General features: G+C 50.4%; 8 protein-coding genes and 1 non-coding gene across 9 annotated transcripts; 3 read left to right on the top strand and 6 right to left on the bottom strand.

The window, feature by feature from the left end:
- Nucleotides 1–401: 401 nt before the first annotated feature.
- QC761_703090 (uncharacterized protein) lies at nucleotides 402–1669 on the bottom strand. Its single transcript, XM_062881887.1, has 5 exons — nucleotides 1647–1669; nucleotides 1210–1621; nucleotides 1088–1135; nucleotides 525–1033; nucleotides 402–471 (listed from the first exon to the last, which is right to left on the bottom strand). Exons 2-4 carry the CDS (start codon nucleotides 1366–1368, stop codon nucleotides 1016–1018), a joined length of 225 nt encoding a protein of 74 aa, XP_062727923.1. The 5' UTR covers nucleotides 1369–1621; nucleotides 1647–1669; the 3' UTR covers nucleotides 402–471; nucleotides 525–1015.
- Nucleotides 1670–1790: 121 nt separating this feature from the next.
- On the top strand, nucleotides 1791–9267 carry QC761_0103190 (uncharacterized protein). Its single transcript, XM_062873142.1, has 8 exons — nucleotides 1791–2083; nucleotides 2143–3137; nucleotides 3206–4159; nucleotides 4206–5120; nucleotides 5209–5503; nucleotides 7786–8123; nucleotides 8835–9152; nucleotides 9211–9267. Exons 2-7 carry the CDS (start codon nucleotides 3024–3026, stop codon nucleotides 9018–9020), a joined length of 2802 nt encoding a protein of 933 aa, XP_062727921.1. The 5' UTR covers nucleotides 1791–2083; nucleotides 2143–3023; the 3' UTR covers nucleotides 9021–9152; nucleotides 9211–9267.
- QC761_0103200 (uncharacterized protein) lies at nucleotides 5642–6640 on the bottom strand. Its single transcript, XM_062873143.1, has 3 exons — nucleotides 6231–6640; nucleotides 6034–6087; nucleotides 5642–5937 (listed from the first exon to the last, which is right to left on the bottom strand). Exons 1-3 carry the CDS (start codon nucleotides 6342–6344, stop codon nucleotides 5869–5871), a joined length of 237 nt encoding a protein of 78 aa, XP_062727922.1. The 5' UTR covers nucleotides 6345–6640; the 3' UTR covers nucleotides 5642–5868.
- Nucleotides 9268–10092: 825 nt separating the features above from the next.
- Nucleotides 10093–10840, top strand: QC761_703130 (uncharacterized protein; the record flags this gene model as incomplete). Its single annotated transcript, XM_062881888.1, has 2 exons — nucleotides 10093–10561; nucleotides 10748–10840. Exons 1-2 carry the CDS (start codon nucleotides 10361–10363, stop codon nucleotides 10838–10840), a joined length of 294 nt encoding a protein of 97 aa, XP_062727920.1. The 5' UTR covers nucleotides 10093–10360.
- Nucleotides 10841–15012: 4172 nt separating this feature from the next.
- On the bottom strand, nucleotides 15013–15110 carry QC761_0103170. The gene has a single exon. It is a non-coding gene; the product is annotated as a tRNA-Pro (tRNA).
- Nucleotides 15111–15119: 9 nt separating this feature from the next.
- QC761_703150 (uncharacterized protein) lies at nucleotides 15120–16590 on the bottom strand. Its single transcript, XM_062881889.1, has 2 exons — nucleotides 15600–16590; nucleotides 15120–15477 (listed from the first exon to the last, which is right to left on the bottom strand). The coding sequence occupies exons 1-2, from the start codon at nucleotides 16063–16065 to the stop codon at nucleotides 15449–15451; spliced, it is 495 nt and encodes a 164-aa protein (XP_062727919.1). The 5' UTR covers nucleotides 16066–16590; the 3' UTR covers nucleotides 15120–15448.
- A 173-nt stretch (nucleotides 16591–16763) lies between these two features.
- QC761_703160 (uncharacterized protein) lies at nucleotides 16764–18199 on the bottom strand. The gene is made up of 2 exons (XM_062881890.1): nucleotides 17696–18199; nucleotides 16764–17633 (listed from the first exon to the last, which is right to left on the bottom strand). The coding sequence occupies exons 1-2, from the start codon at nucleotides 17939–17941 to the stop codon at nucleotides 16896–16898; spliced, it is 984 nt and encodes a 327-aa protein (XP_062727918.1). The 5' UTR covers nucleotides 17942–18199; the 3' UTR covers nucleotides 16764–16895.
- A 1524-nt stretch (nucleotides 18200–19723) lies between these two features.
- QC761_703170 (uncharacterized protein) lies at nucleotides 19724–20879 on the top strand. Its single transcript, XM_062881891.1, has 2 exons — nucleotides 19724–19944; nucleotides 20006–20879. Exons 1-2 carry the CDS (start codon nucleotides 19935–19937, stop codon nucleotides 20869–20871), a joined length of 876 nt encoding a protein of 291 aa, XP_062727917.1. The 5' UTR covers nucleotides 19724–19934; the 3' UTR covers nucleotides 20872–20879.
- Nucleotides 20880–23462: 2583 nt separating this feature from the next.
- On the bottom strand, nucleotides 23463–25070 carry QC761_703180 (uncharacterized protein; the record flags this gene model as incomplete). The annotated part of the gene is made up of 1 exon (XM_062881892.1): nucleotides 23463–25070. The coding sequence occupies one exon, from the start codon at nucleotides 25068–25070 to the stop codon at nucleotides 23463–23465; it is 1608 nt and encodes a 535-aa protein (XP_062727916.1).
- Nucleotides 25071–25954: the final 884 nt, after the last annotated feature.

Raw genomic sequence — 25954 nt, 5'->3', positions numbered from 1 at the left:
CCCAACGCCCAGGCAGCCGCCCTCGTCGAGGCAGATCCCGGTCCGCTGCAATATCAGGGAGTGGACAAGGTGAACCCCAGCGAGCTCTCCCGGGTCTGCGCCTCCCGTGTATGATAGGCTTGGGCCCGCCAGACTGCCAAACGCAACATTCTTCAGCGATGCGTTCCCTGAGCCGGGGAAACCGTACCTCCTCGTATTTGAGAGCCCCTGGCTTATCAAAGTTGTCAAAATCTCGACAGAGGAAATTATTCACATGGGCTGGCATCCTCTTGCGAAGGGCCAATCCGGGTACGGGCGGTTCTATGCTATTCCAATGGGAGGCGTGAAAATTCCTGTATTGACAAGCATGGAGGAGACCATGGTTCAAATGATGATTCCGGATGGTCGGTTAGTATCGAGGGCGGATGTCGCGAAGCAGATGGAAGACGGGGGGTGAACACTGCCAAGAGGTGTTGATGACCAAACGGATGTCTAGATAGTGTGTATCGTTAGAAGGGAGAGCGAAAGGGGTTATGGTGAGGTACCAGGTAATTTGTTATTTCATTCAGTCGATGTCAAAAATCACGCTTGCTTTTCTTATGTACCGCCCTATCATGTCGCTAGAGAGGGAGTTATACTCCACGCTTTGGTAAACACACTCTTGGACTTCAAGCTCTGTAGACTTTGTCCTTGTCAGGAAAGTTGTTTTGATAAGTGGATCCAGGGGTCCACTCTTGCCCCTGAACCCCTGGAAATGCCAATGGCTTGTACTATTTGCCATGTTTCAGGACATGTGTGATGGGCGCAAGCGGCTTTTGAAGTAGTTCGTTCTCAAATAAATATTAAGACGAGAGATACTGATAGTTCTGGTCGATGTTGAACGGATCGTGTTTGAAATACAGGTTATGAAATCAATGGGTGTAAATAAGGTGTCAAGTTTCAACTTCCCCAGCAATCCAGTCGTGCCTAAGCCCTAGATCACATGAACGATGAAAGGTTGTTATGTACAATGGTCTTAAGCCAGCCACGGGATTCGCTACCGAAAAAGCTCGAGCTTTAAGGAGTTAGCGATTAAGACGACCTCCGGGGTTTTGGTTTAAACTCGTACCTCGCTGAGATGCCTGGGTGCTCGTATTTGATACACATTTTGACTGACCTGTATAATGAAGTTGAGCATGTAGTTCAGATTCCAAGAGATACCTAAATGGATCGGGGATAACTCAAACATACGTCCACGTTATAGTTTCCAGATGGAAACTTCTCATTTAGAAGTCTGTTTAGTTTCTCGGGACTGATGCACCTGCTCGGAATGCTAGTGGTGGATGCAGCAGGTATCGGCAGCTTTCTTCCGGTTGTATGGCGTGGGACCGTGAGAAACTTGTCAGACATTCTGGTGGAAGGGATAAACAAGGGTCAGTGAGTGTTGTAGGCGGTGGTTGTTTGGAATTGAACAAAGTTTTGAGAATGAAAGGTCACTGGCATCATGAGGACCTCAAAGAAGGTCCCGGGAAACGACCCCATATTTATTGATCCAACATGGAATCTGCCTTGCGGCTATGAGACGGGGCGCTTCCAGCTCGGTGTAAGCTGACAAACTGCATCTCAGCAAATTAAGATAACCCCAGCCTTCGATAATGAAATTGTGCCGGCCCTGGCCACCCTCTGCCAGGCCAATCAAAGTGGGAAATGGAGAGACCAGAGCAAAGCCACAGGCGGTTCGCAAGGCTTTCTTCCACATTTGGCTAGTATACAAAATTGGGTTTGAAAACAGCACAGGCCCGAACCTCGGCCCACCTTCAGCTGCAGGTGACGGCCGCTGCATCCACCACTCTACGCCGCGTGCCGCTCTACGAAAAGCGTACCCGCCTGTGGAGGGCGCACACCACCCTCCACTTCCACAGAGACAATCTGAAGCTGGAAGTACATATACTTCACAGCTATATTGCGCTCCGACCAGAGACATAACAACGGAGACGGAGGTTGACCCTCTGAACACCTGCCCCACTCGGCCTTACAATTCATGCACATCTGTAAATTCAACCTCTGTCATCAAGTATCTCAAGTCGATCATATTTATTGGGACATGGAGGTTTAAAGATGAGATGTATGATTCCCAACACCCTCTTCTGTTTGTTCGGTTTGCAGCTGATATATATGTACCAGGTATCATTTTCACCAAAATCCGGAAGACATGAAGGCAACTAACCACGACATTCACCAAAGAACCAGCAAATAGATCTTTGCGCGAGATAGAAGATGTCTTGCTGTGTCTTCACGAATTCTTGACAGCTTGGATACGGTGAATTGACAGGTGCTGGGAAATGGCAAGTATGTCTCCGATGCTCGCATCCGATGACAGAAAGTAGAGCTGGGTACCTACGCGGCAGCTCAACCAGCATTCGTAACTGCCCACCTTGCAGACAAGATCGTCATGGATGCAGAAGATGCTGCCAGCATCGGCTCTCAGGAAATTGCAGCGGTTAGTTGGGCACAGGGCGAGTGTGTACAGAGTGCATTTTCGGCATCATAAGGCTCTTGGAAAGTCGGCAAACACGGAAGCGCTGGAGGTAGCTGAGACCATACGCAAAATCATTGACGGCAATGTGCAACCACACGGCACAGAGTATTGGACGCCTTCTCAAAGTGCAGAATTTGAGGTCTTCTACTGCAAGATCTGCTACAACAAGAGTAAGAACCATCGCAAGGCTGGGGCCAAGGAAAAACCAGCGGTGTCGCTTAAAAAGATGAGTTTCCCGTCATACCAGATTTGGAACATATTACTTCACTCCATTCTTTCCTCGAAAAAACCTAGATCGACATACATGCCTAGCCTTCTTCTTTGTCCCAGCTTCATCTACCTATTTTCAGCGCATTTGTAGATACCTACCTACCTTCCCAGCCTCCCCAAATAACCTTAGGTACCTAGGTATCTACTCTACCCAGACCGCTACCTACCTTGCCTATTTATCGTGCGTCACTTCGTTGCTGGATTGCACACGACAGCACCTGGTATCTTCACATCTTTACCTGCCAAATCTATCACCATGTCCGATAACGACGACACACCACCACTTCCTGAAGACAATAACGACTCACCGCCAATGCCTGAAGATAACGACAACACATCACTAATTTCTGAAGAGGACGATCCCTTGGAGGTACCAACTTTCATCTTATCTATTTTACACCTATCAGTAAAACTTTTCTATTGACAGTTCACCCTTAGAATGCTACTGAATACGATGCACGATCCAGCCAGCGCGACAGTCCTCATTACGTTGCTATGCGCGGAGAGACGCCCTCAGTATTCGTCAACGGTATTGCTAGTCCTCTCGATTACGATCGTGCGGCCGACAACCAAGGACCCCTTGAGGGAGGTCGGCGGTGCGAAAACCCTTCCAGTCTCAGGAGGAGTAATAGCAATGCATCATCAGCTCGCTCCGAAATTACCGTGTGGGATCTTGGGGAGGAACTGTGCGATGCGTGCCATCGAGACACTCTAGGAGAAAGGGAAGAAATTCCCATCGCGAGTCCCACCAGCACTAGCCCGGCCCTCATGGTACGCCTTTGGTCACTTCGGCGTCCAAAGGACAGCCCGGACCACACGCTACCACAATTCTTCCCTTGGAGATCTGTGGAAAAGCTCATCACACCACAAGAGGTCATCCGCGCTCTTCAAGGAGCTCGAAGTGGATTGGCCGATGAAAGAATCGAGCGGTATGCAGACCAGATTTGCCGACCTCATAAGTGCGCCGACGATCGGGTAAGCAACTCTGGGTTTCGCAAAATATTCGCTATTCTGGTCAGGATGAGCCGCGCAGTGGACATCACCCACTTCGTTGATAGAGGCATCTGTGACGGCGATCTCCCATTGACAGCTGTTCCAGTTGGCGAGGGTCAGATGGAAATGCGGCTACGGGGACAGGAGAACAAAAAGCTTGATTTTCTCCGCCATTGGGATGACGAGCTCAAGCATGATGACTTTGAGAAGCTGCAATGGACTATGCTAGTACCTTACTTCGCCAAACGACCAGGCCACTCGGCGAGATTGTATGTGCTACCGAAGAAAGTCATATTACCATGGCTCTCAGAGGAACGTCAGTATGATGGTGGCTACAGCTGGGTTTCAAAGGTGAAGATCCATCCCCATCATCACAACTTCAACCAACTCGAAGACCATGTAAGGCGCCTTTTCCCGCCAGCGTTTGGAGTCATGCACTAACAAGAGGCTTATTATCACCCTCATCAAGATGGTATCCAACAACCTCTTTGCCGTCAAACACTTGAAAGCGCATTCAACCGATGACGCCAGCAATACTGGCATCTTCCCGCCTGCCAACGGAACGCCAGGTGTCGCCAACCTGCAGGTGGTAGTTTCCAAAGCCACCGACATTTCTCAGTACGAGATAAAGACGGAGTTCGAACAAGAAATCGAGATATTGAACCGTCTGAGCCGTCGTCCTCATCCCCATTTGATCACCTTGCTCGCAGCATACCAGCTTGGTGACGAATGTTGCATGATCTTTCCTTGGGCTGACTGCGATCTCAAGAGCATGTGGCAAATTTCACCGGACCCTGGAGACCCACTCGAGAAGATCAAGTTGAAATGGGTACTGGACCAGTGTTTGGGGCTAGCTCAAGGCCTTAACCAAATCCACCACTCGAAACCTACGCCAACCCCCAGTGAGAGCAAGATGTTGCAACGAGTATATGGCAGACACGGAGACATCAAGCCGGAGAACATACTGTTCTTCAGAGATAAAACCAAGCCTGACGACAAGGGAAAACTGGTGATTACCGACTTTGGGTTGACCCGATATCATGGGAACGACACGAAGACGTACCTCCGTGATATGAAACCACCAGCCACGCCCACCTACCGTCCGCCGGAATGCGACATAACAACCTCTCCAATTTCTCAATCCTTCGACATCTGGTCATTCGGCTGCGTTTTACTTGAGTTTATTGCCTGGTATCTTGGTGGCTGGCCTCTCGTCGAACAGTTTGTTAAGAAACGGAAGCTTCAGAATCCACTGATGAACAATTGGCAAACGGATCAGTTCTTCGAGATCTTGCAAGATAATCCCAATTATGGGTCTACCGGCACTGTGGTTGCGCGAGTTAAGCAGGAGATTCATGAGGTCAGTTGTTTTGTTGCCTTGTCTCATGGTAGCATCAGCTGTCTTTTTCACCAACCCGACCAGAAGCTAACAATTTCTGGCTGAATAGTTTGTCAGCGAGCTTCACTCACATCCCTCCTGCTCAGATACCATTCATCATCTTCTCGATTTTATTATGAGTGAGATGATCGTTGTTGAGCTCAAGAGGAAACAGACCGGGACGACCCATGACGCCTCCATGTCAAAGCAGGATCACACACGGGCCCAATGCGGCAATGTTGTCGAGAAGCTGAAGACACTTTGTGCACAGCTAGACCAACTTCCGGATATGTTGACGGCGACTCCTTGTAGGGCTAAGATCAGGCCATCGATTGTCGTTGAGATGAAGGGGTACCCTGTGGGAGGTAGGTACGCGGAGCTTCCGGTCAATCGGGGCACTACTGTCAGGGCTACGGATCGCCCGGAACACGTATTGGGGCATCCGGGAACTTGGTGAAAACGATTTAGTGTGCTTCCACATGCACTGTTCATTCCAACTTTTTCGATTCACCTATGCTCGGTAGGTATAACAGAGATATTTGGAGGCCACTCCTTCGTATTTGGCTTCTGTCTCGTATGGAATTATTGACCAAGGAAAAAGAACGGGGTTTTGCAACAGTCCTGTGCCCAACTGAATCCTTGAGTGTCGATTTGCTGGGCTCGGCCCCTACGCAGTGGTACCCCGCCTCTGACCAGCGTGCCTAGAGATACTTCAGGTCCCGAAGAGTTGTCAACGTCTGGGTCTTCGGGATCGACGAGAGTAATGTGGTTGTCTGCTCTGGATATACTGAATTTGTTCCTGCAAATTTGTACGACACGATAAGCGTTTGTGTGATTTTTGCTTGTTCTTGTTCACCACCAAAGATGGTCGAAACTCAGCAACATGGGGACTTACCGCGGTCAAAACTTCAGGGTGCGGCAGTGTGACCCAATAAACCCCCATCTCAATCTGGTGGGTGGCGGGACAGTGCATGTCAGAGGACAGCCATAATGCATGCGTGTGGATGAAAGAAGTAAGAGAGCAGTGATCAAACTTTAAGAAGGGGGGTATGAGGGCAGCCCAAGACTTCGACAACACGTTGCCAGACTTACTTCGACGAAAAATTGAACTTGAGCGAAAAGAGCCCCGAGTTCCGAGTCAAGGTAGTCGTTGTCGATGTACCTCAGGCGAATGGGCCCGTGGCGAACCCAGATAGGCTCTGCCATTTTTCTCCTGTGTTGGGCGCTGAAAGCCCTGGCTCAGAGGGGGGGGGGATCAACCAGGTGTAAAGTACTGGCTAAGCCCGGATGGATAAGAAGCGGCGAGGATGTTCCGTGCCGAAGACCAAACCCGGCCTGAAAAGAGGCTTTGTATGGCGGGCACGTTGCGAGAAAGACTCAGACTTCCAAGGCATTCTGGATAAGAAGATTTATTGAAAGAGCCCCAACTTATATACAAATTGGAGCCTCACATTCCGCCTGCATTTAGGTATTTTTGATGTACGGTTATGCAGCAGGGAAACTTCACTTTTGGTTGCGCTGCCAGCACGCCTCAGAACGCAGGCAAACCTGGAGCCCAACTACGCCCGATGCCCTGCAATGATACACTGCTTAGAATGAGTACTGGGCTGGCTCGAGATGGCAGGTGCATGGTCCATTGCACCAACGAGGCAGCCAACAGTGTCTGAACCAGATATTCTTGGCCGTCGTAGCACAGGTGATCTAACCAGAAAATGCCTTGATGCAGGCTGAGCCGCTTGGAATGACCATACATGGAGTGTTATCATTGGTCGGACGATCCCGTGGCATTCAATCGAGGAACTTAAGGCCATCCCGTCCCAACTGTGGTTCGCGCACCATTCAGCGAACCTCCGCTCGGTCATCGTTGAGCCTGACTTTCGGGACAGTCCTGCAAACAAAACAGTTGGAATTGGTGTGTTGAACAGGGTAGCTACGAATCACCGAATACACACCATCGAGAAACAGATCATAATGGATTGGCCATTGAATGACCCTAAGTTCATCAAGGAGGATTTGGAACAGTTTTTTGCATACCAGGAAAAGCCTCAACGAAGCAAAGCAGTTGGCCGGTTTTGGGGCAGCGATGTATGATCCTATGCCCTGTAACGCAGTGTTGTTTGGCGATGCTGAATGTGAAGACAACAGGATTTGGATGAGAGGTCATTACACGCAGATTGCGATGTACGCGAGTGGCTCGAGCTGGTACGTACATCTCCATCTTCAACTGTATGCAATCATGTAGGGCTACTTACTGACGGTGGTGCACGTATTCAAGTCGAAGGATCAAAGCCAAAAGCCTGGACTGTCTTTCATGCAAGTTACCCAGGTCGCGCTCTTTGCCGCTTGCATTGTCTTGCAAAACGTGAATGACACTTGCTAAACTCCGGGGCTCTTCCTTTAGTCTCGCCAGCTGTCATGATGCCACCCGGCATAACCCAGCACATCTCAGGAAACTATCTTTTACCTATGAAGCCTTCCAACAGATTACAAGCTCTCTTCCGCTGCATGGGGACACAGCGCGTATCATCAGCAGATCGGACTTGTCTTTCTTTGAAGAGATAGATCTCTACTCGCACGCTGGTAGAAACATCTGTGAGTAAACTGCAAAAGTCACTGTCCAGGCTATGAAATTTATATCTACCTACAGATTATTGCTGTCGCACATCTGGTCTTTGGGCCGAGGATTTGGCAGTTTCTTGTGTCTTCAACCCAAAGACAGGATTCACGTCTGGAGTTGTCTTTGGTTGTTCGGACGATGTTGCGGAAGAAATAGCAGGGCGCATCGAGAACGCGGAGAATTCCTGGATGCACCCTTTGCTGATGATCGGTATCGTTGCGGAGATCGAAAGAACACGACATATGAAACTGGTCGAGGATCACTTATTCAAGCTTCTTCAGCGCGTCCAGAGCATGAGCAAGTCACCTGAGATCTTGCCGACTTCCCAGTTGGCCCGCGAGAACTACTCGGTTGACCTGTGGATTGAGGTCAGTCAGCTGAGAATTGCTCTTGTTGCATGGCGGGCCCAGCTGTGCAAAATGGATGCCCATATTCAAGATTTAGAGAGGATTCTTTTGGAGGCGCTCTCTCGTCACGAGGAGATTATCTCGTCATCGCCGTGCTCAGTGGAATTGGGAAACAGTTTTTACTCGAGCAGGACTCTCACCTTCGGCCATAACGATATACACGAGGTCAATCAGACTTCTGACGAATTGAAAGCGTTAGGATCATGGCATCAATACGCCAGAGAAGAGGGAAGAAGAATACAGAAGAGACTCAGAGAGATCATTGGCGAATATGACTGCAAACTCAGAGAGTGTTCCATGGTCCTCGATGGGGTGTCATTGTCAGCCCAGCTAGTAAGTGATATCAGATTCTTCCACGGATGACAGGCAAAGATAGGCTGCTTCCAAGTCTCATTCACTCAGGCAAGCATGGAGGTTGACACGCACGTTTATCGAGTCGTACGCGCTAATTTATTGGCGTTCGGAGTAGTCGTGGAATCAAATCGCCTTTCAAGACACCCGAACAAACATGAAGATAGCTTCAGCCACACGTCGAGATGGCAATCAAATGCGATTGATAGCCCTTCTGACCATGGTGTTTCTCCCAGGTACTTTTCTCGCAGTAAGCTACCTACCCACGCTTCCACAAACTTAGTTCTGCTTTTCTAACGCAGCTCGCTAACAAATTGATAGTCGCTGTTCTCGATGACATTCTTTAACTGGGATGCGTCAGAAGGGGAGCAAATTGTGTCTCCCTATGTCTGGATATACTCGGTGGCCGTAGTGCCCATCACTGCGGTGGTTATCGGGCTATGGTATTACCTGACGAAGCGAACGCGGTTCAGCGATACTGGTTGCACTGTGGATGAAAAAGTATAACTTGCATATTTCCTAGGAGATGGCTTGGTTATCACAGACTATTATTTGGGCGAACCTCTACAAAAACATGGTGACATTATGAGAATGAAACTATGGCTGAGCTTTTGCGCTCCTTGCTGTAACTGAGAAGAGGGAAGTATTTCAGCAACCTCAAGTTCACTGGATGCTCATTGGTCCATTTCATTTACAGCATCGCACAGATTTGACTTTCCGAGCAAAGCTCAAAGATGTAGGCGGAGAACCACGAAGGCGAAGAGATTCGCTCCTATCTTACCCCGGTATGTGGGTGCCGTAGACAACCACAGTTAACGGTTTTGTATTTTTGTCCTTACGTTGAGAGCCAGTCTGACATGGTCTACGTAGTTGTTTTTAAGTGGGGAAGGTTTATCACTCGAAGAGAGTGGAATCGGGGGCTCCAAGGACAGCGTACTGTGCAGGTGGCACAACTCCCTCGGTGCGTACCTAGGCACTTACCCACAAATGTGATGGGGTTGCCAGGGAAGCTTACCTAGGTACATAAGCTCGCCACGTACTTGTACAAACAACAACAATAACACCGAACAATGAAGGTGCTGAGTCGCTCCGATGTTGTGTCATCACTAAACACCTATCAAGTGACTGTTAGGCACCCAAATGTGAGTCAACAGTTACCTTAGGTTGTACCAGGTAGATGACTTGCATCAATTGGCTAGAACAGACATGTCTCGTCTTATCCCTGGATAGCTAGCTACCTTCCAGATTACTGGGGATACAAAGCCATTCATGCAAACAACAAAGCCTGTCTCTGTTCCCACGATACCAAAACTGTGAGAGCTTCAGAAACTTACGTGAGACTTCCGTCCCTCGGATTTTGTGCAATTTGATAGCTGCCGACCTGGCACTAGGTACCTTACGTTAGATAGGTAGATGAAACCTGTAGCGAACCGAAAAATAGTGACATTTTGCTGTTCCACAAAATGAAAGACAATAACCGAGAGTCATTTAGACCCAAGGCATCGACAGCCTGCGAGAACGAAAGCCAATAGCAAATGAGTATCTAAGGTACCTTCTCCCGTGATGGATCAAGGTGGAAAGGCGTGACTGTTCTCGTGTGGTCCCCATCTATGAGTATATAACACCAGCAATGCATCGGTTTCTCCCGGAGGCTCACTCTAAGAGTTGTGAAAGAAATTCTTGCCTTTTCTTCCTCTCCTTTTTTACCCTCTACCAGTTTTCCACACTCAGCTTTCTACACATTTACCTGTGGGCCTGCAGGCAATATAGCCGCCCTTCTGACAGGTACCTACATCTACTGATCGTTCTTTCCATCCAGCCCTCCCGTACCCTTATTATCACCACAGATGCAGCCTGCAACAATGATTCCCTCTCCGCTTGTGAGACATAAGACCATCTCTGCACAAACCTTCAGCCCCCAGCCACTAGCCCATCATCATGATCCAGGGGCGGCGAAAATCATAACAATACCATGCAAGAGAATCGGGCCAAGTTCGCTTCAAAGCCATCTCGAACAATGGTATGGTCCAGGGAATTACTCTGTTGAGGTAAGTTGCCCTTTGGGTCCAGGCAAATATAATAACGCCCGCTACGTACCCGTCCCTCTCTCCTCATGATCAAGAGGTTGTCTTCCCCAGATGATGGTCACTAACCTCGTCATTGTACAACCCTAGATTGAACAAAATCTTTACATTATCCACGCCAATTCATCTATTATGCCTTATAGCTTCTAGTCCGAAGGCCGGGATGAACGTGGTCTCGAATCGCCGGATACAAGCGTCCAGCCCCTTCTAGTTGTCGAGCGCAAGGACGTTCTGGGGGTGTGAGAGACAAAGGGGGAGGTAGAGAAGGACTCGGCATGGGTTAATATACAAGTGCTGTCTGATGATCGGCGATTTGTATAGCGCATCAGCTGTCTCAGGCCTGGGCTCTCTTCTGAAACTCGAGCCCTTGCGTCAAACATTATGCTAAGACCACATGGATCGCCCCTGGCTGTAGGAGGGTTGTTTCCCTCGGTTCATCTAACCTGTTCAATTATTTCGCTTATCATATTGATCAGAAAAGAAATTCTTGGGTCCCGAGGCATGGACATAACAACTCTGTCGGGTAAAGCCGAAATAATGGATTCGCCCCCGGTAGGTAACCAGAATTGCGCAAGTGTACAAAAACAGGGGTGGGAAGCGATGGCCCCAGTATTTGGGCTTGGAATTTTTATATTACCACCTCCTTCCCTCCCGCCCTCCCCCCCAAACATCTCTACTCCTTCCTCGTTGTACCCGTGTCACAGCTTGCCCATCATTTCAGCAAAACGGTTCCATGGAAGGCAACAAAGAGTATCGGAGGGTTGCAATGACCTTCAGACGCCCATGTAGGAACATCAGTTCCAAAAGTCTTTATCAATCTCTCGAAAATATGTACGGTTCTGGAAACTTTGATGTCGACGTGAGTTGCGAAATTTCACTTAGGCCGATCCAAGAGTTAACCCATTTATCTATCCAGGTTGAGCAGAACGTCTTCGTCGTCACTGTTTACGAGAGCTCAAGGGGTTGATTGTGACCATTCCCGGACTCTTCCCTCGGTTTCATCGTACCGTTTCTGTATCGACATACGCTACCTATCAACACACACGACCCCACCTCTACACGGTACGCCTGAGACGCCTCAAGATGGCCCCATGGTGCCCGAATATCACCTCACAGACTTTTCATTCTCGCATACTTGGAACGGTTCGTTGCCGTTCGCCTCCGATGTTGGCTTTGAGGAGAGGTCAAGGTCATGGAGAACTCTGGTTGTGCGGTGGCGGAATACTGCATGGTGTCAGCCAATGAGGAGGATTGGACGGCAGTCATCCACAAACTTTCTACGTCCATAATTGGCAAAGCCGCACATTTGAGCGCGGAATTATACGTTTTTGGCCGGAGACGAGACTGAAGGGGCAAGATTACGACAGATGTCAGGAGAGAGGTCCAAGGAACATGAGAGAATGCTGACAATCTTGCCTCTCCGCCTTTTTTTCTTTCTTTCTTCGCAACACACCACTGGGTGGCGTTAATAAGTGGAGGGGCTGTGTTATGGGCCGGAGTAGCCGAAGAATCGACGGTCGGGACAGGATGGCAAAAGACCTCACGGGGAGGTTCCCAAGCAGTTAGTTGTTTTTCTTCGTGTCTGCGGTGGGATGTACACATGTCATGCTACTACCTTAAATCAAGTTCATGTTGTGGCGTTCAGTCTTTCGGGTGATGACAGGTCAAAAGCGAGCATGCCCAGCCTCCTCCTGGTTGCATGATGCGTTGACCGGGTCTCCTGATCCAGCCCCTGCCTCCACATTCTTGTTCCCTCGTGGGATGGCTTTTTCTACGTTAATACAAAAGTACTTTGCATTACTTGACAGCTCAGGACCTGTTCTACGCAGTTATCTTTAAAAAGCAAACCCAAAGCCTCGAGGACTGGCTGTCGTAAAGGTACAGGTGATGCCACCGGGATTATAGTCACACAACGAAATGCAGTGACTGACGGACGCACCGGCGGCTATGCCCCTATCGTCGATTTTCGTTGGGGTTACACCATCGTCCTGCGAGGACCCTTCCGACGACACCGCTTGTCTTATGTAAACAGAATGCAGTGAGACTCGCTTTGAAGGCAGTGATCCCCGGTTGTCAACAAGCACAGGCACAGGCTTCCTGAATCTAGATTAGTCAATGCCTTCGCTGTGAGCTTGGTTCCTGAATTTGCATTTGTGAACTAGACCGAAAATTTCAGCTGGACAAGCATTGGATTTCTTCTGTCACAAGACCATAAATTGCCGGCCAATGGAAATTGCAAGTTGAGAACCCAATGGATAAGTGGGCGTGTGGGTGTTCAAGTCTCGAGCAGGAGTGCTGGGCTTGCGAAGCCCGATCGACAACACTGGGTGAATCCACAATACAAACACTAAAACGGGGAAATAGACCCGAAAGTTCATCAAGAAGTACTGGATGCCTGTTACTCGAATTATCATCAATGTCAGGTAGGTCGAGTAGACAAAAGCACCTAAAATTCTAGATAGACACCCATGCTTTTGATGTATATCCGTTACTGAACCGGGCAACGTAGAATGCAGGAGTGCGTCACTCGCCACAGATAACTTAGGGAGGTACTTGACAATGTTGTTGTGAAGGCAATGTTCCACTGGGCCATTGGAGAAAAGGCCATGGAAATGGTATGGTGTAGATGTTATGCAGATAGCAGAGTGTTGAGACTGCGCGGTATCCAGAATTCACATTATTCATGTAATCAAAATAAAGAAATTGGAAAGTTAGGATCATTCGGTGTAAGCATAAATGCAATCCAGCACAATGCTAGTATCATTAGACAAGCGAGTTTCCCATGCTCGAAAAGGGCAGGGTGGCGGCATCCTGAAACTTAGAGGTTGGGCATTTGATCCCGGCTCTGTTGTTATCGCGAGGCAAGAGAAACGGGAGAGTTCTTTGTTCCACGTACCTTGGTAGGAACGGCAATTTGAATTCAGTTGGAGCTCCACATACCGGGTGTGCTGACCTGGAAAGAGCCAGGGTTGAGCAACTACCATGGGGCAACACCCCAACGCAAGAAAGCCTGGCGAGGGTCCGTGAACCTGGAAAGCAGGGTGTGTTTATGGGAAACCGGTTCCCTGGGAAGAAGGCCACTGCTCGACCACCAGCAACTTAACGACGAAAGCTGGTGGAGCCGCGGGCAATTTGCTGCTACTGTCAGCAGCTGCAGTATCATGCCAGCAAGCATCTACACCGCCAGTGTGACAGCAAACTCATGCCACAGTAGTCCGTCTTCCAAGCCTGGAAGCTCCTGCCATGTGAAATATCTGATGAGCCCGGCTAGGGAGTGGACGCCTAGCTCCCTGAAGAACGGGGCACTAAGCGCTTTGGGCAGTAAAATATCTGAAGAGTTGACCTGTATTGAAAATAGCTATAACTACACCAAAATATTAAGACTTTCGTGTAAACTTACTCTAAACCTTCACTGCCCTTCCTGCCCTTACTGCCCTTACTGCCCTACTATTACCGTAAGCTTTATAGTGGACTTACAGAGGCTTCCTATAGGGCAGTTCGAGTGGTAAGGCCGGCAGTAAGGAGTAGGCAGTGAGCGTAAAGGAGTTTTTGCCTTAACCCTGGAAATGGTACACTACATCCGCGGAAGGCTAACCTTTTAAAAATATACTTGCTAGTTGATGAGGTGCAATTTAATTGAATAAGACGTCGTTGTATATTAAAGGCCTATTTTTACCTGTGAAAAGTAGGCTAAATGATGTTACGTAGTTGGCCTGCGAGTTCCAAAGACTGCATAACTTCCTACTGTATTTAATTAGCGCCCCGTCCTACAGGGAGGTAGACATCCGTTTCCTAGCCGGGCTCATATCTGATGGGCGGCTCGAGTGCCAACGATTGTACCTTGCGTGCTCAAGTTGCTCGTTCCAGTTTCAGCCGGACCAAGCCACACCCAAAAGTCCTTCCTGCCCAGGTACATTCCCCAGGTTAAGTACTGTTACTTGGTTTCGGGTTTGTGGTCAGCAGGTTCCAGGTTGTGCCTTCCATGCCACCTACGGCATGTGTGTGATTTATTGTTCTGATCTCTGCCAGTGCCAGTCACTTGGGGCAGATGTCCAAGTCACGGGCTTTCCAGAACTTCTCAGAGGATAAACCGCCCCTCAGGGTACGATTTCCCTGCTTACATCGAATCTCCTGGGGTATGAATTACTGGTCAGTTATAGCATCGAGCAGGAATGTTTCATATTATAGGTACTGTGCTCGTATGTAAATCAATGGCGTGATTCTAATCTCGAACTGACGATGGACTAGCTCGTCTCTATAACTCCAGAGGTTTTTTCTCTATCCATTTTCGTTGCATGCATCTCGGTGGCATCATCAACCGTTTGGTGTTGGTGATCGATTACACACCAAGACTGCCAAGCCACGCCTAGCCAGTAGCGTTACGTACACAATATCCGAACATTAACAACCAACAAGGCTCAATGGTCTAGTGGTATGATTCGCGCTTCGGGTTGTTCCCACACTTCTAAGGAGTGCTTGTGCGAGGTCTCGGGTTCGATCCCCGATTGAGCCCTTGTTTTTTGCTTTCTTTTCGGACACAACGCCAAACCAGCTGCGCATCCCTGCACATCTTCTCTAGGAGTTTACCTGCCATCAGATTTAACAACATATTGTCGACAACTTCTCCGAAACATAAAGTTTCTCCTGAGACCCCCGATACCTGGCTTGATGCCGAAATGTATCTTCCCTTTCTGCGCATTGAAGAAGGTGAATGATATCTCAGACCGGCTTACAGCATTACACCAAGACCGCTACAGATCCGACTGAGACCTCTGACTATATACAGTCACATTTTAACTTCATAACGTGCCACATTCAAATGTGTTGGAGGCCACCCTCAGTCTTGGTTGATCAAACAGTATTCATTCTCGGCATTTTTGCTATAATTTGCCGATGAAGCCGTTAGCCACGACTCACTTTATCCATCTATTCTCACCAGTATTTTCAGAGAAAACAGAAAAAGGGTATGAAAACGAAGGCCTCAGGAAATAGTGCCACTCACCGAAAATCTCGTCGAACGTCGTCGCGGGCCTCTCATCCTCATAACTAGCGTAATCCCCAAACGGATCCTCCTTCTCATCTGGCAAAAAGCCCGACGGGCGAGACCGAGACGGAGACCGCCCGACCCGATTCTCTTTCTGGTATCCATAACTATTTGGTTTCCGTCCCGTCACTCGCCGGGTGATTGATCGAGTAATTCCCGTGACTCTCCGCTTGAGCACCTGCCGCACCCCATTCTTGTCCTCATCTCTGTCGGCATTGGGGAAGCCCTGTCGGAAGCCCTCAGGTGAAATGTTGGATGCTGCGCGGTTGGGGATGGGAGTCATGGGGGAGGTGTTGCTTCGGGCGGCGTAGAGCTGGGTGCCTTTTTGGTAAATGTACACGCGGGCGTCGGCGTCGTATTCGATTCGTTTGAAGCCGTGGGGGATGTCGGAGTTGTCGCCGTCGATGGGCCAGTTGCGAGACATGTTGAAGTGGTGTTTGTTCTGCCAGGGAGGTGCGCTGGTAACTTGTGTGTGACGGATGATGTCAGATGATGATGGAACGAGAAGAGGGGCTTGTAGCAGTGGATGAGAGAGCTTTCGATTATATATTGGGCCACGGAGCACACTCTCGCTCGGACTGGCTCTCGGGTGGACCAATGGGATACTCTCTTGTGCTCGGGTTTGGAAGAAAGGGTGGTAGGTAGGCAACCTCGAATCTTAAAGAAGCTGGAATTTTCAGGAACGAAATGCAAAAACCACTAGGCACCAAATTCAAAAGCGATGAGGGTGGTCATCGGCCCCCTTTGGCCGAATGGATGCATATGCACCTCCGGCATTTTCGGTGTCGTGTGACTGGTGCACCGAATAGCAGACGACTGAACAGCGGCACTTTTAGTTGAACTTGACGTCTGACGAGCCGGACAGGAAGAGGAGATAGGGCTACTCATGCCCGAGCAGCACATGAAGGCGTCAGAAGGTGGTGGCTTAGTGGCAGTAGCGGCAGCTTTGGTGCTGTTTCAGTCGGGTATTGCCGTTGACTTGCGTTGCAGCGTGATCAAAGCATCATATGTGCGTCAAACCACCCGTATCAAAAGCCACCTAGGCACGATTGCGGTCCTTCTTATCTGTTCCGCAGCCTTGTTATGAAATCGCCACCATCACAGGCACCTAAGAGACAGACATGCAAGGATGTCGCGATATGCAGATGCTATATTTGTGTTGGACAAGACCAAAAGTATATACAAGAATTTGTGCCTTTACCAGACAATACTCCTTCACATGCTGCCACCCATGAGGCCTACTTCGTTCATTCCTTACACGCACTGGTGATACCACTGGTTGGTGGTGTTGCAAGTCGAACCAGCAGCGCAAGTGGTGCAGCCAGTGTAGCCCTGACCACCGCACTGGCCGTACTTCTGAACAGTGCAGCCACCGGGGCTGCCGCCGCCACCGTTGCCGGGAGCAGGAGTGCTGGTGGAAACAGGAGGAGTAAGGCTGGTGGTGGGGGAGCTGCCGACAGCGCAGGTGGCCTCGCAGCCGCTGCACGCGCTTCCGGCAACCTTGGTGCTGCCGCCGGCATACACAGAGGGGCCGGGGATGACATAGTTGGTCATGGCACCGTGGATGTTGACCTGGACGCCGGGGTCGGAGGCCTTGAAGTGTCCGGGGATGGACACAGTAGGGGGGCTGGCGCTGCCGCCGCCGGAGACGGTGATCTGGTAGCAAGTCATGTATGGCTGAGCACCACCGGCACCACCGGCAGCGTGGAGGGCAATGGCCTCGGCACGGAGGAGGTAGTCACCCGAGGGGATGTCGGATGGGATCTTGACGTTCATCTTGCCGCAGCAAGCGTTGAGATCCTTGGTGCCCCAGAAATCATCGTCACCAACGCGGCCGGAGGGGTTCTTGCGCCAGCCATCGTCAAAGATCTTGAACCAGCCGGTGGAACCATCGGCGGTAAGGGCGTCAGAGACCTTGGTGAGGTAGACGGAAACGGGGCCGTGGTGGGCGCCACCAATAGCCTCCTGGGAGCAGCTGCGATCGCCGTTTTGCTTTTATACATGTCAGTGGGTTTGCTCTCTCTTTCTGTCCAGACAATTGTGGCTTCACTTACAGCGTGCATCTCAACGGTGACGGTGCCACCGGCGCGGACTGGGCACTTGACCTGGGGCCTGGTGCCGATGATGTTGCAGCGCATGTCATTGGAGTTGTAGTTGGTGATGGGAGAGTTGGACTGAGGAAGACGGGCACATTGGCTGCCGAAGTCGGTTCCATCAACCCAGAGCTGTTGGAAGGTGGAATGGGCGGCGGCTTGCTGGGCCAAGAGGGCCGCCAGGGCGGTAGCTGTGAAGGACTTCATGGCTGCTGATTGTGAAGGTGCTGGAGGCGGCTGCTTTGGAGTTGTCAAGGCAAGCTGAAGGCTGTCACAATCATCAGCCCTGGAAGATGGCGGCCATGGATGGATTTATACAAGTCCACACCCAAGGCCTCCACGGTGTTATTCTACAATCCTGTTCTTTGGAACTTTTCATTGGAAAGTCGCACCGGCTCCGGCGGTCCTCCAATTTCCAGTCTGTTCGCTGCGGCTCCTCCTGTTTACCGCTCGCTCGGCGATTCCCAGCGGCGTCCCGTGAACAGATCTTGGTGTTGTACCCCACACAAATACCACCCAACACGTGGTCCGGGGTGCGTGATAGCTTCCAAAACCGGGTTGGGTGGAGAGAGACGATTGGTGGACCGCGAGGCGGTTAATCACTTGGTTAATCAATGCGGCAAGACGGAATGGGACTGCCGTCCGCCACGATCCCAAAAACCGGGGCAACGGCGGATGACGTCCCGTCTCGAGGTTTTTTTTTTTTTGACAAGTCATCCGTCGTCGACTTCAAGTGCATGAAGATGCCAAGCTAGGTCCAGACTGCGCATACATGACCTGCTATATATTAGGTCTACCGCTACCATATCATAGGCTTGTACTGAACTGCCTCTTCCTGATGTTAGTTCTCGGAGTTTGGACTAATCCTTACTCGATAGTAAAGCTTATAACAGGCAGTAGATGCTTGAGTCTATGGGCTAGCCACTACAAAAAGAAGTATTGGCAGGTGCCCAAGCGGTTGGGTATCCACATCGCCGATCTTGAAACATGGCAGGGAACCAGGTTATCTTGGGTGTCAAAGTAGCCTTCCCGTCGGGAATCGTTGCCGACAAAGCGCCTTCGATGCCGGACAAGATGCAGCCAAGGTTCTCCCAGGAGGTGTTGATTGTGGAGAGAAATAGACGGAAGACACTGGCTACCTGCTACAAGCGATACCGCCGCAGCAAACTCATACTCGCTTCCTCGCAACGCATGGGCAGTGATGTCACCACGGCCGGTGATGGATGAGGGCTTCCGCTATGAAGGAGGGACGGGATGAAGCGAGCGTCTCCGTTTATGGAGTGCATAGCCATTGGAAACTCGCTTTCTTCTTCAAGATTACTGAGTGATGTTGCCTCCGGTCCGCTCAATGCATAAAGCTGATAGGGTGAATGTTAGGGACGTGGTGCTATCTCTTTCACCTGTGTGATAGTATGCTGTTGAGATAGACTTTTGTAAATGCGGGATCGAGTGCTTGCGATGATTCAACTACAGTCAGAAAAGCGTGTCGGGGGGTCAGGGGCTCAGGGGCTGAGGGGTTCAGAGGGTTAATGGTGGGCAGGCTTTTCAGCTTTTCAAAGAGAATCCAGTACATACAACCGCCAGGTGTAAAACTGATGGAAAGGAAAATCCCCATAAAATACGGAACCTACCTCTGCGGCACTTGATCGATATAAAGTTATCTGGGATGCCAAACTATCGGGTTCGTCCGCGCCGGTTAAACTGTTGACAGGTACTCTCGTGCCTGCCACTAGGATGGCATCATTTCATAGGGCTGACTGCTCATGGCCTGGGCTTGTCTTTGCATAAATCCGAGTCGGTGATCAGCGCAAGGAGTGTGAGGGTGACTTGTTCAGGTGGTCGAGATTGGCCTGTTAGGATCTGCATTTGGTCAGAGCTGAATCCCTGATGCAGGTGGTGTCGGCGTGATGAAGAATTGACCACTCAAAAGCTTCGGATTCATCCACACTCAGCTTGTGTCTTGCACAGTATTGCACCCTAACCGCGATAGCCTTTTTGAATGAGGCTAGGGCGTTCAATATTATACCGTACTTCTGTCATTGTATACACGGAGTCCCCGATCGAAGAGAAAGAGAGCTGTGTAAGAAAATGAGTATAAAGGGGTTCAACATGTTAACGACTGTGGAATCATCTATTGCCGTTATACCTTATCCTACAGGCCCTGACACAGTATCGGTGGCTACGTAGCAAAGCATTCATCATGGCGAACGGTATGCCAGCCTGCAACAGTATTTTGATGTATGAACTTGATCGCTAATCACTACCATACAGTCAAATCAACCATGGTGCCTGATTTCGAGGTGAAATTTCTCCTTGATGCCACCAAGGTTTTCGACCCAGCATCATCCAAGCCCAACGACATCCTCCGTGCAGCCTTCAAACTCCCCGAGAAACCCAGCAGAATGGATGTTCAGTTTCTGGACACACCCTCCAGAGAGATCTACAACGCGGGATGGTCTCCTCGCATTCGCAAGATCGAAGGCGAGTCAGGCTATGAACTGACTTACAAAAAGCGATACCCAATCATCGATCACCAAGCCGACGGGGCTATCGATACTGGCGATCTTCTCACAGCTCTCACTGTAGCCAGAGACGACGGTTTCGATACTACTGAGACCAAGTACGATGCACAAGTGGAGTGGGGATTTCAGAAGCAGACCCTGAGTATCAGCCGCAAGAAGAAGGTCAAGAAGGGAACAGTGGGGAAGAAGGAGATGGGGCTACCTGGTGAAGAAGAGTCTAGAAAGTTGCTTGGAGACCAGATCCCCGGCAAGTTTGACGACTGGTCATTCGAGAAATGGGGAACAAGCCTCCTTTCTCAAGCCGTTATTTACGGTCCGATCTCGGCGGAGCGGTATGAAGGCAGGTGGGAAGGAGTCGAAGTTGATGTCGAAATCTGGCCTATTCGCAGCAAGGACACTGATACAGGCACCGAGAACATTGTCGAGATCTCCTTCAAGAGTGATAATGGGAATCATGCCGGATGCACACAGAAGGTTCTTGGTGAATACTTGACGGAAAAGGGATGGCTTGTGCCGAGTGACTCGCTCAAGACACAGCTGATCATGGACAGGTATGGGCCTCAGGAACCTGATGGGGATGAGGGAGCCACTGGCAACTACACCGATATGGCATAAGCTTTTAATGTATCCTGCAACATTTTTCAATTTGCAAATTGAAGAGATCCATGCAGTGAAGAATTCTTTCTCTGGATATGCACCGGTTTGTAGGCCAGTTTCAGTTCTTATGGCTCCCAAGAAATAGCACGCTGGCCCGATCAATGCCGACAAGTCCCAGTAATGCATTTCAGTATGATGGGACGACAACTGAGGGGTGTCAACTGTCACACCATATTATTAGTGAGCCGGAAGCTCTTTGTCTCGTGCTGGGGCGTGATTTTCTTTTTTGCCGCAAGTTTCTGGAACATCGGAGACGTGGTTTAGGCCGGCTGACCGAATACCGGAGGTTATGACTTTTCTAATTTTTGACCAGGTAGGGTGATGAAAAAGAGATAGCATTGTTATCGAGACAAGTTCAACTCGTGAAGGAAATGACCTAAGGTAGTCGCGTCGTCTTAGAAACACGTCAGTAATTTGCCTTCGCCCCTGAGACACACACTTGAAAAGGGGGCCCCTGAATGTGGTGTGCTTCTCCACACTGAAAACAGCAGCACAAGCACCCGCAACGAGAAACACTCCATCACATTTGGCTTGGAGTATGTTCTCGGTGGGTACCCAGCATGTTGGTCAGGATATACTAATGATCGGCGAAAAATGGGCGTTTCATCAGCGAAGTGTAGAATGAGCTCCATCACAACCGCAACTAATGCAACCCTCATCATTAACCAAATTCAAGGATGTTTGGCGACGGGAGCAGCCTTAACCTAAGTTCAAAAATAACCACTTAGTAAATCTCCGTGATCGACGTCAATCACATCCTTCATCACGATCTTTCACATTTTCAGCCATCACACCGGGATCAAACAGGGTACAGTTACTAATCCACCATCCTAGCACTCAACGCCAATTGTCATCATGAGCCGGGGGCGCAAACCAGGCATCAATATTTTGAAGCGAACTAAAGAAGCCACCGCGATGCTCCCCACCCCATTACCGGCTACCGGATGCTTTAGCCTCATGTGCCTCTTTTCTGCATTCGGGTTTGCCGTTTCGGCATCACACCACGAACACCCCAGGTTCCAAAATCCAGATTGTTTCAGCCGCAGAACTAAACGGTTTAAAGTGCATACCTACCTAGGTATGATATATGCTACGAGAAAAAAGGTTCACACACCATTGCGACGCCACCACGCGATCGATCCTGGAAGATTGATTCCACCTCTGTCAGCCCGAATGTGATTTCTCCGGCTTCTCAAGCCACCACCACCCTTCGAGTCCAGTCTGACATCTCGCGTCATCATCGTCATTCAGGAGATCGCCATGCGTTCTCTAACCAGAGACACCTGGGGCGGTTATCTTCTATCAGCTTCCTGAGGTACCTTACTAGATCTCCCAGCATGTGCATATGGAAATTACCCGCCGACTTCCATGACACCCTCGTCTGATACTTCTTGCTCAGTCAATCTTTAATAAGTGAAGGGATATGACACTAGGAAAACTCAGTAACTTGATCAGATAGATACCCAAGTGAGCAAGGCACGTGTCTCGGCCTAACCCCCCGATCAAGATGATGGTCATGATGCCAGCCATCTCCGAACGTCAACCTTCGCAGAGGCTCCGAACCGTTGCAGATATGAGGTGGATAAAAATAATATTAAGCTTCCTCTTCCCTAGTCATTTTGAAATTCGGACCATGCCATCTCATTGCCCCATCATCAGGTAGGAGTAGGAGTGACTGAAAAGAAACACACTCCTCTCTAAGCGTGATAATACCTTCCGAAAATCACGATTGTATCAAAACAAGAAGTCTCAAACACATCTTGCTATCCCAGCCAGCCCTTCATCTGCAACCCCCCCCCACCCCCCCTCCCTCAGTGACAAGTAAACAAAACAAGCCTTCACAGCACCTTACTTTAGACCGGCCCCTGGCCTGGGGAAAACAAACCCCAACCGAGCGGCGGGTACGGTGTAAAAGCCAGACGGCACAGCCATCCACAAAAAAACCATCCGGCAAATCAATAGTAGCCATCCCTTCAAGGTACGAGAGAGACAAAGCCTCGAGTACTCCACGCCACACATGCCCAGCGCAGTCATGCATACCACACCTTCCCCACCGGTCGGTGGCGTGCCTCTCGCGTCTCACGGTACGTATTGTAGCTTTGCCTCAATCTCCCCATGGGAAGGGGGTGTGTACCTAGACAGGTCGACTTCTACCACCCCCCCCTCTCTGCGCTCCCTGTCTCGGCAGAACCAGCCGATGATCGAGAACCTCCCTTTTCCTACCAAGGCGGGCGCTGACAGCGCGGGCCGATAACTGCATGCCCACCTCCCTTACTTGTCTTCATACACTGTACGGTCCGGGGATCCCTCTCTTGAACGCGTAAACGATCAGTAATCAACCATGTTCGGCACTTCTCACCTTAGAAGCCACCAAGAGAAGGCAGGAGAGAGCATACTGGTGGAAAACTCCAGATCCCATTCAGAAGCAAAACTCAAGGCATTATATTCCCACTTGTGTACCACGCTATGCTCTACCCAAAAACCACAACTCCAATAATGCCCAAAACTCCCCACGTGTGTACCCAACAAAAACAAAGCCAGCTCCAACTTCAACACCCAACCCCCTCCAAACCCTGCAACAACCCCCCCAGCTTCTCCCGCAACATAGTAACCATATTCACCCCCTCCTGCTCGACACTATTAGCTACAAACCCCTCCCCCATCATCTCCCCTTCGTACCTCACCCCCGTTGCCGCCCCGCCCAGCATCACCCCAAGCAACCCTCTCGCCTCACGTCCAGAAAGCGACCCTTGCTCCACAGCGGTGGCCGTCTGCATCGACAAAGAAACACAATACTGTCTCGGCAACCCCAAAGCCCTCTCCACCCCCTCCAACTGCCCATCCACCATTCGAGCTAGCAAGCCGGCTCTTTGCCAGTGATTCACCTCGTACTGTTGTTGCTCATACCCGAAATCATGATATCCCCTAGAAAGATCAATAGGCATAGCATGCGCCAAGGCATGCTGCATATTGTTCCCGCCTGGCCTCCTTGTCATGGCAAACGCCGCTTCGAGCAGCACATGTCCAAAGATGGCGTCGTAGATGGTGATGAGTTGGAGATAGCAGGACACCATGGTCAGGAGGTTCGCGCCGTTGAGCTGGTGGTTTTTTCTCCGTGGTGCTCCTCCCAATGCCGGGTCGACAATGGTGGACGATGATGGGGAGCTTGCTGCCGTAGATGAGGCCGCAGAGTACCCCTGGCCGGGAATCCGAGAAGGACTCGAGGCGGGTGATGGCCATCGTGATGCGCCCTGAACACTGTCATCGGTGATGCTGGGTGATCTGTTGTGGCTGTTTTCGTCTGTAGGTCGATGGAATAGTTGCGAGATTTCGATCAGCTCAGAGGTGCTGCTCAGGACTGAGGATAAAGGGTCGAAACCGTCGGTGGGCTTGGTTGAGCCCGGTAGAAGAGTGTCGAGGATGCTAAAGTCTCGAGGCAGGGACTTTGTGTGGAGGAGTTGCTTTGAGAGGCTTTGTTGTAGGCTTGCAAGCAAGACCCCTGGGTCTCCCTGGCGGGAGGATTTGTGTGTCGGAATGGGCTTCATGGTAAAGCCATCCTCTGGGTTGAAGGGTTGATACTCGGGAGGTGATGGAAGAGACATGGTGGACGTCTGATGTTGTGTCGAGGGGTGGATGTGGTGGTTGCCGCATAAAGTGTGAGCGTCCATCAACAGTGTGTTGTTGTGAACAGAAAAGTCAAAGGCGTCGATGGCGTGACTCGCATCTGCCCAAGGGATGATCATGGAGCTATCCTCCATCACCACCGGATGCTCAGACCCCTGCTGAGTGTAGGGCCATGGAGCATATAGAGGGTTACCGCAAGCCATCTGGTCTCCCGAGGTCATGGCATGTCCGCTGCCAGGTAAGGACATGAAAGGTGGTTGATGTTGAGCAACATCGCAGAGGGATGCATTGTTTGCTGCTTGGGCTCTTCTGTGTGCAAGCCTGCCCGGTGGCTTGGCCGGACTGGTAAAGCAAGGAAATCGAATACGAAGGCATCTTGTGCACGGGGTGCTTGTGTCGTCCTCTTTCTTGCGTGTGCAACGGAGCTTCTGGCTTCTGCATCGATCACAAGCCGATCGTCGCCAGGGTGAATGGCTCCGAGCTTCGGGAAGAGCGGCTGCAGACTCGGACACCGGAGTGATGCGTGATGCCATCGTGAGTGATGTGATTGCTCGGTGGTGGTTCGGAGGCAAACACAGTGGTTGATATTGAGCAGAAAAGGTACCGATTCCGAGTGTGGGAGAGGTGTGGAAGTGATCCCTATATCAAGTCTTTGGCTCGGCTGGAGTCATATCTTTCACCTGCAGGGTGTCTAGATGCGGTCTGGTGGACCAGATCATCTTGTTACAGACCCCGGATAGGGCTCTTACTTGCTGACTGGAAAGATGCATGGCGAGGTACATGATGCCACATGTGTAGGGCTCCGGGGCAAGGCCTCGCAACGGCGCTGTATGTCTGGCTTGGGCGTGATGGAGGGGTGGGTTCAAGAGTGGGTGGGTGAGATGTATCCCTGAAGGTTGCGCTTGGCATGTGGACGTGGGCGTGGGTGTAGATAGCTCGAGTCGTTCTGACAGGGCTCATGGCTTGGACCGAATATAGCAATGGATGTCAGCTTAATCTTATCGGTCGTATTGTACTCTAGACTGTAGGTCTAGACTGGATCATTCTGACCATCAACTGACTCTATCGACATGAGAGTTTATGATCTTCGAAGACACAGCTTGAAGATGGGTGACGTTTGGCCTGCAGAAAGCTCAAAAGCTCATTCAATTTACACTATCAAGAAGCGTGCAAGCCATGTGGTCCAGCTGTAGGGGTCCTACCAATCCAGCTGCCACAGCGATAAGAAGCTCGTCGTGGATGTCAACCGCGGCACTGGCAATCTCGTGCCGCTCCCTCGCAGCGGCTGGCCTCCCCCACGAGCCGCGAGAGACTCGGAACAAAAGACAAGACCATTCTGGCAAAGCAGACGACTGTTTATTTACTGAAATAAATCCCGGAGAGTTCCTGGAACACAGAGCTCGGGTTGAATCGGAGA

The sequence above is a fragment of the Podospora bellae-mahoneyi genome, chromosome 7 (genome assembly GCF_035222275.1).
Source record: "Podospora bellae-mahoneyi strain CBS 112042 chromosome 7, whole genome shotgun sequence".
Lineage (NCBI taxonomy): Eukaryota > Fungi > Ascomycota > Sordariomycetes > Sordariales > Podosporaceae > Podospora > Podospora bellae-mahoneyi.
Note: the sequence above shows the minus strand (reverse complement) of the source record. Positions and strands in the feature narration are given on the sequence as shown.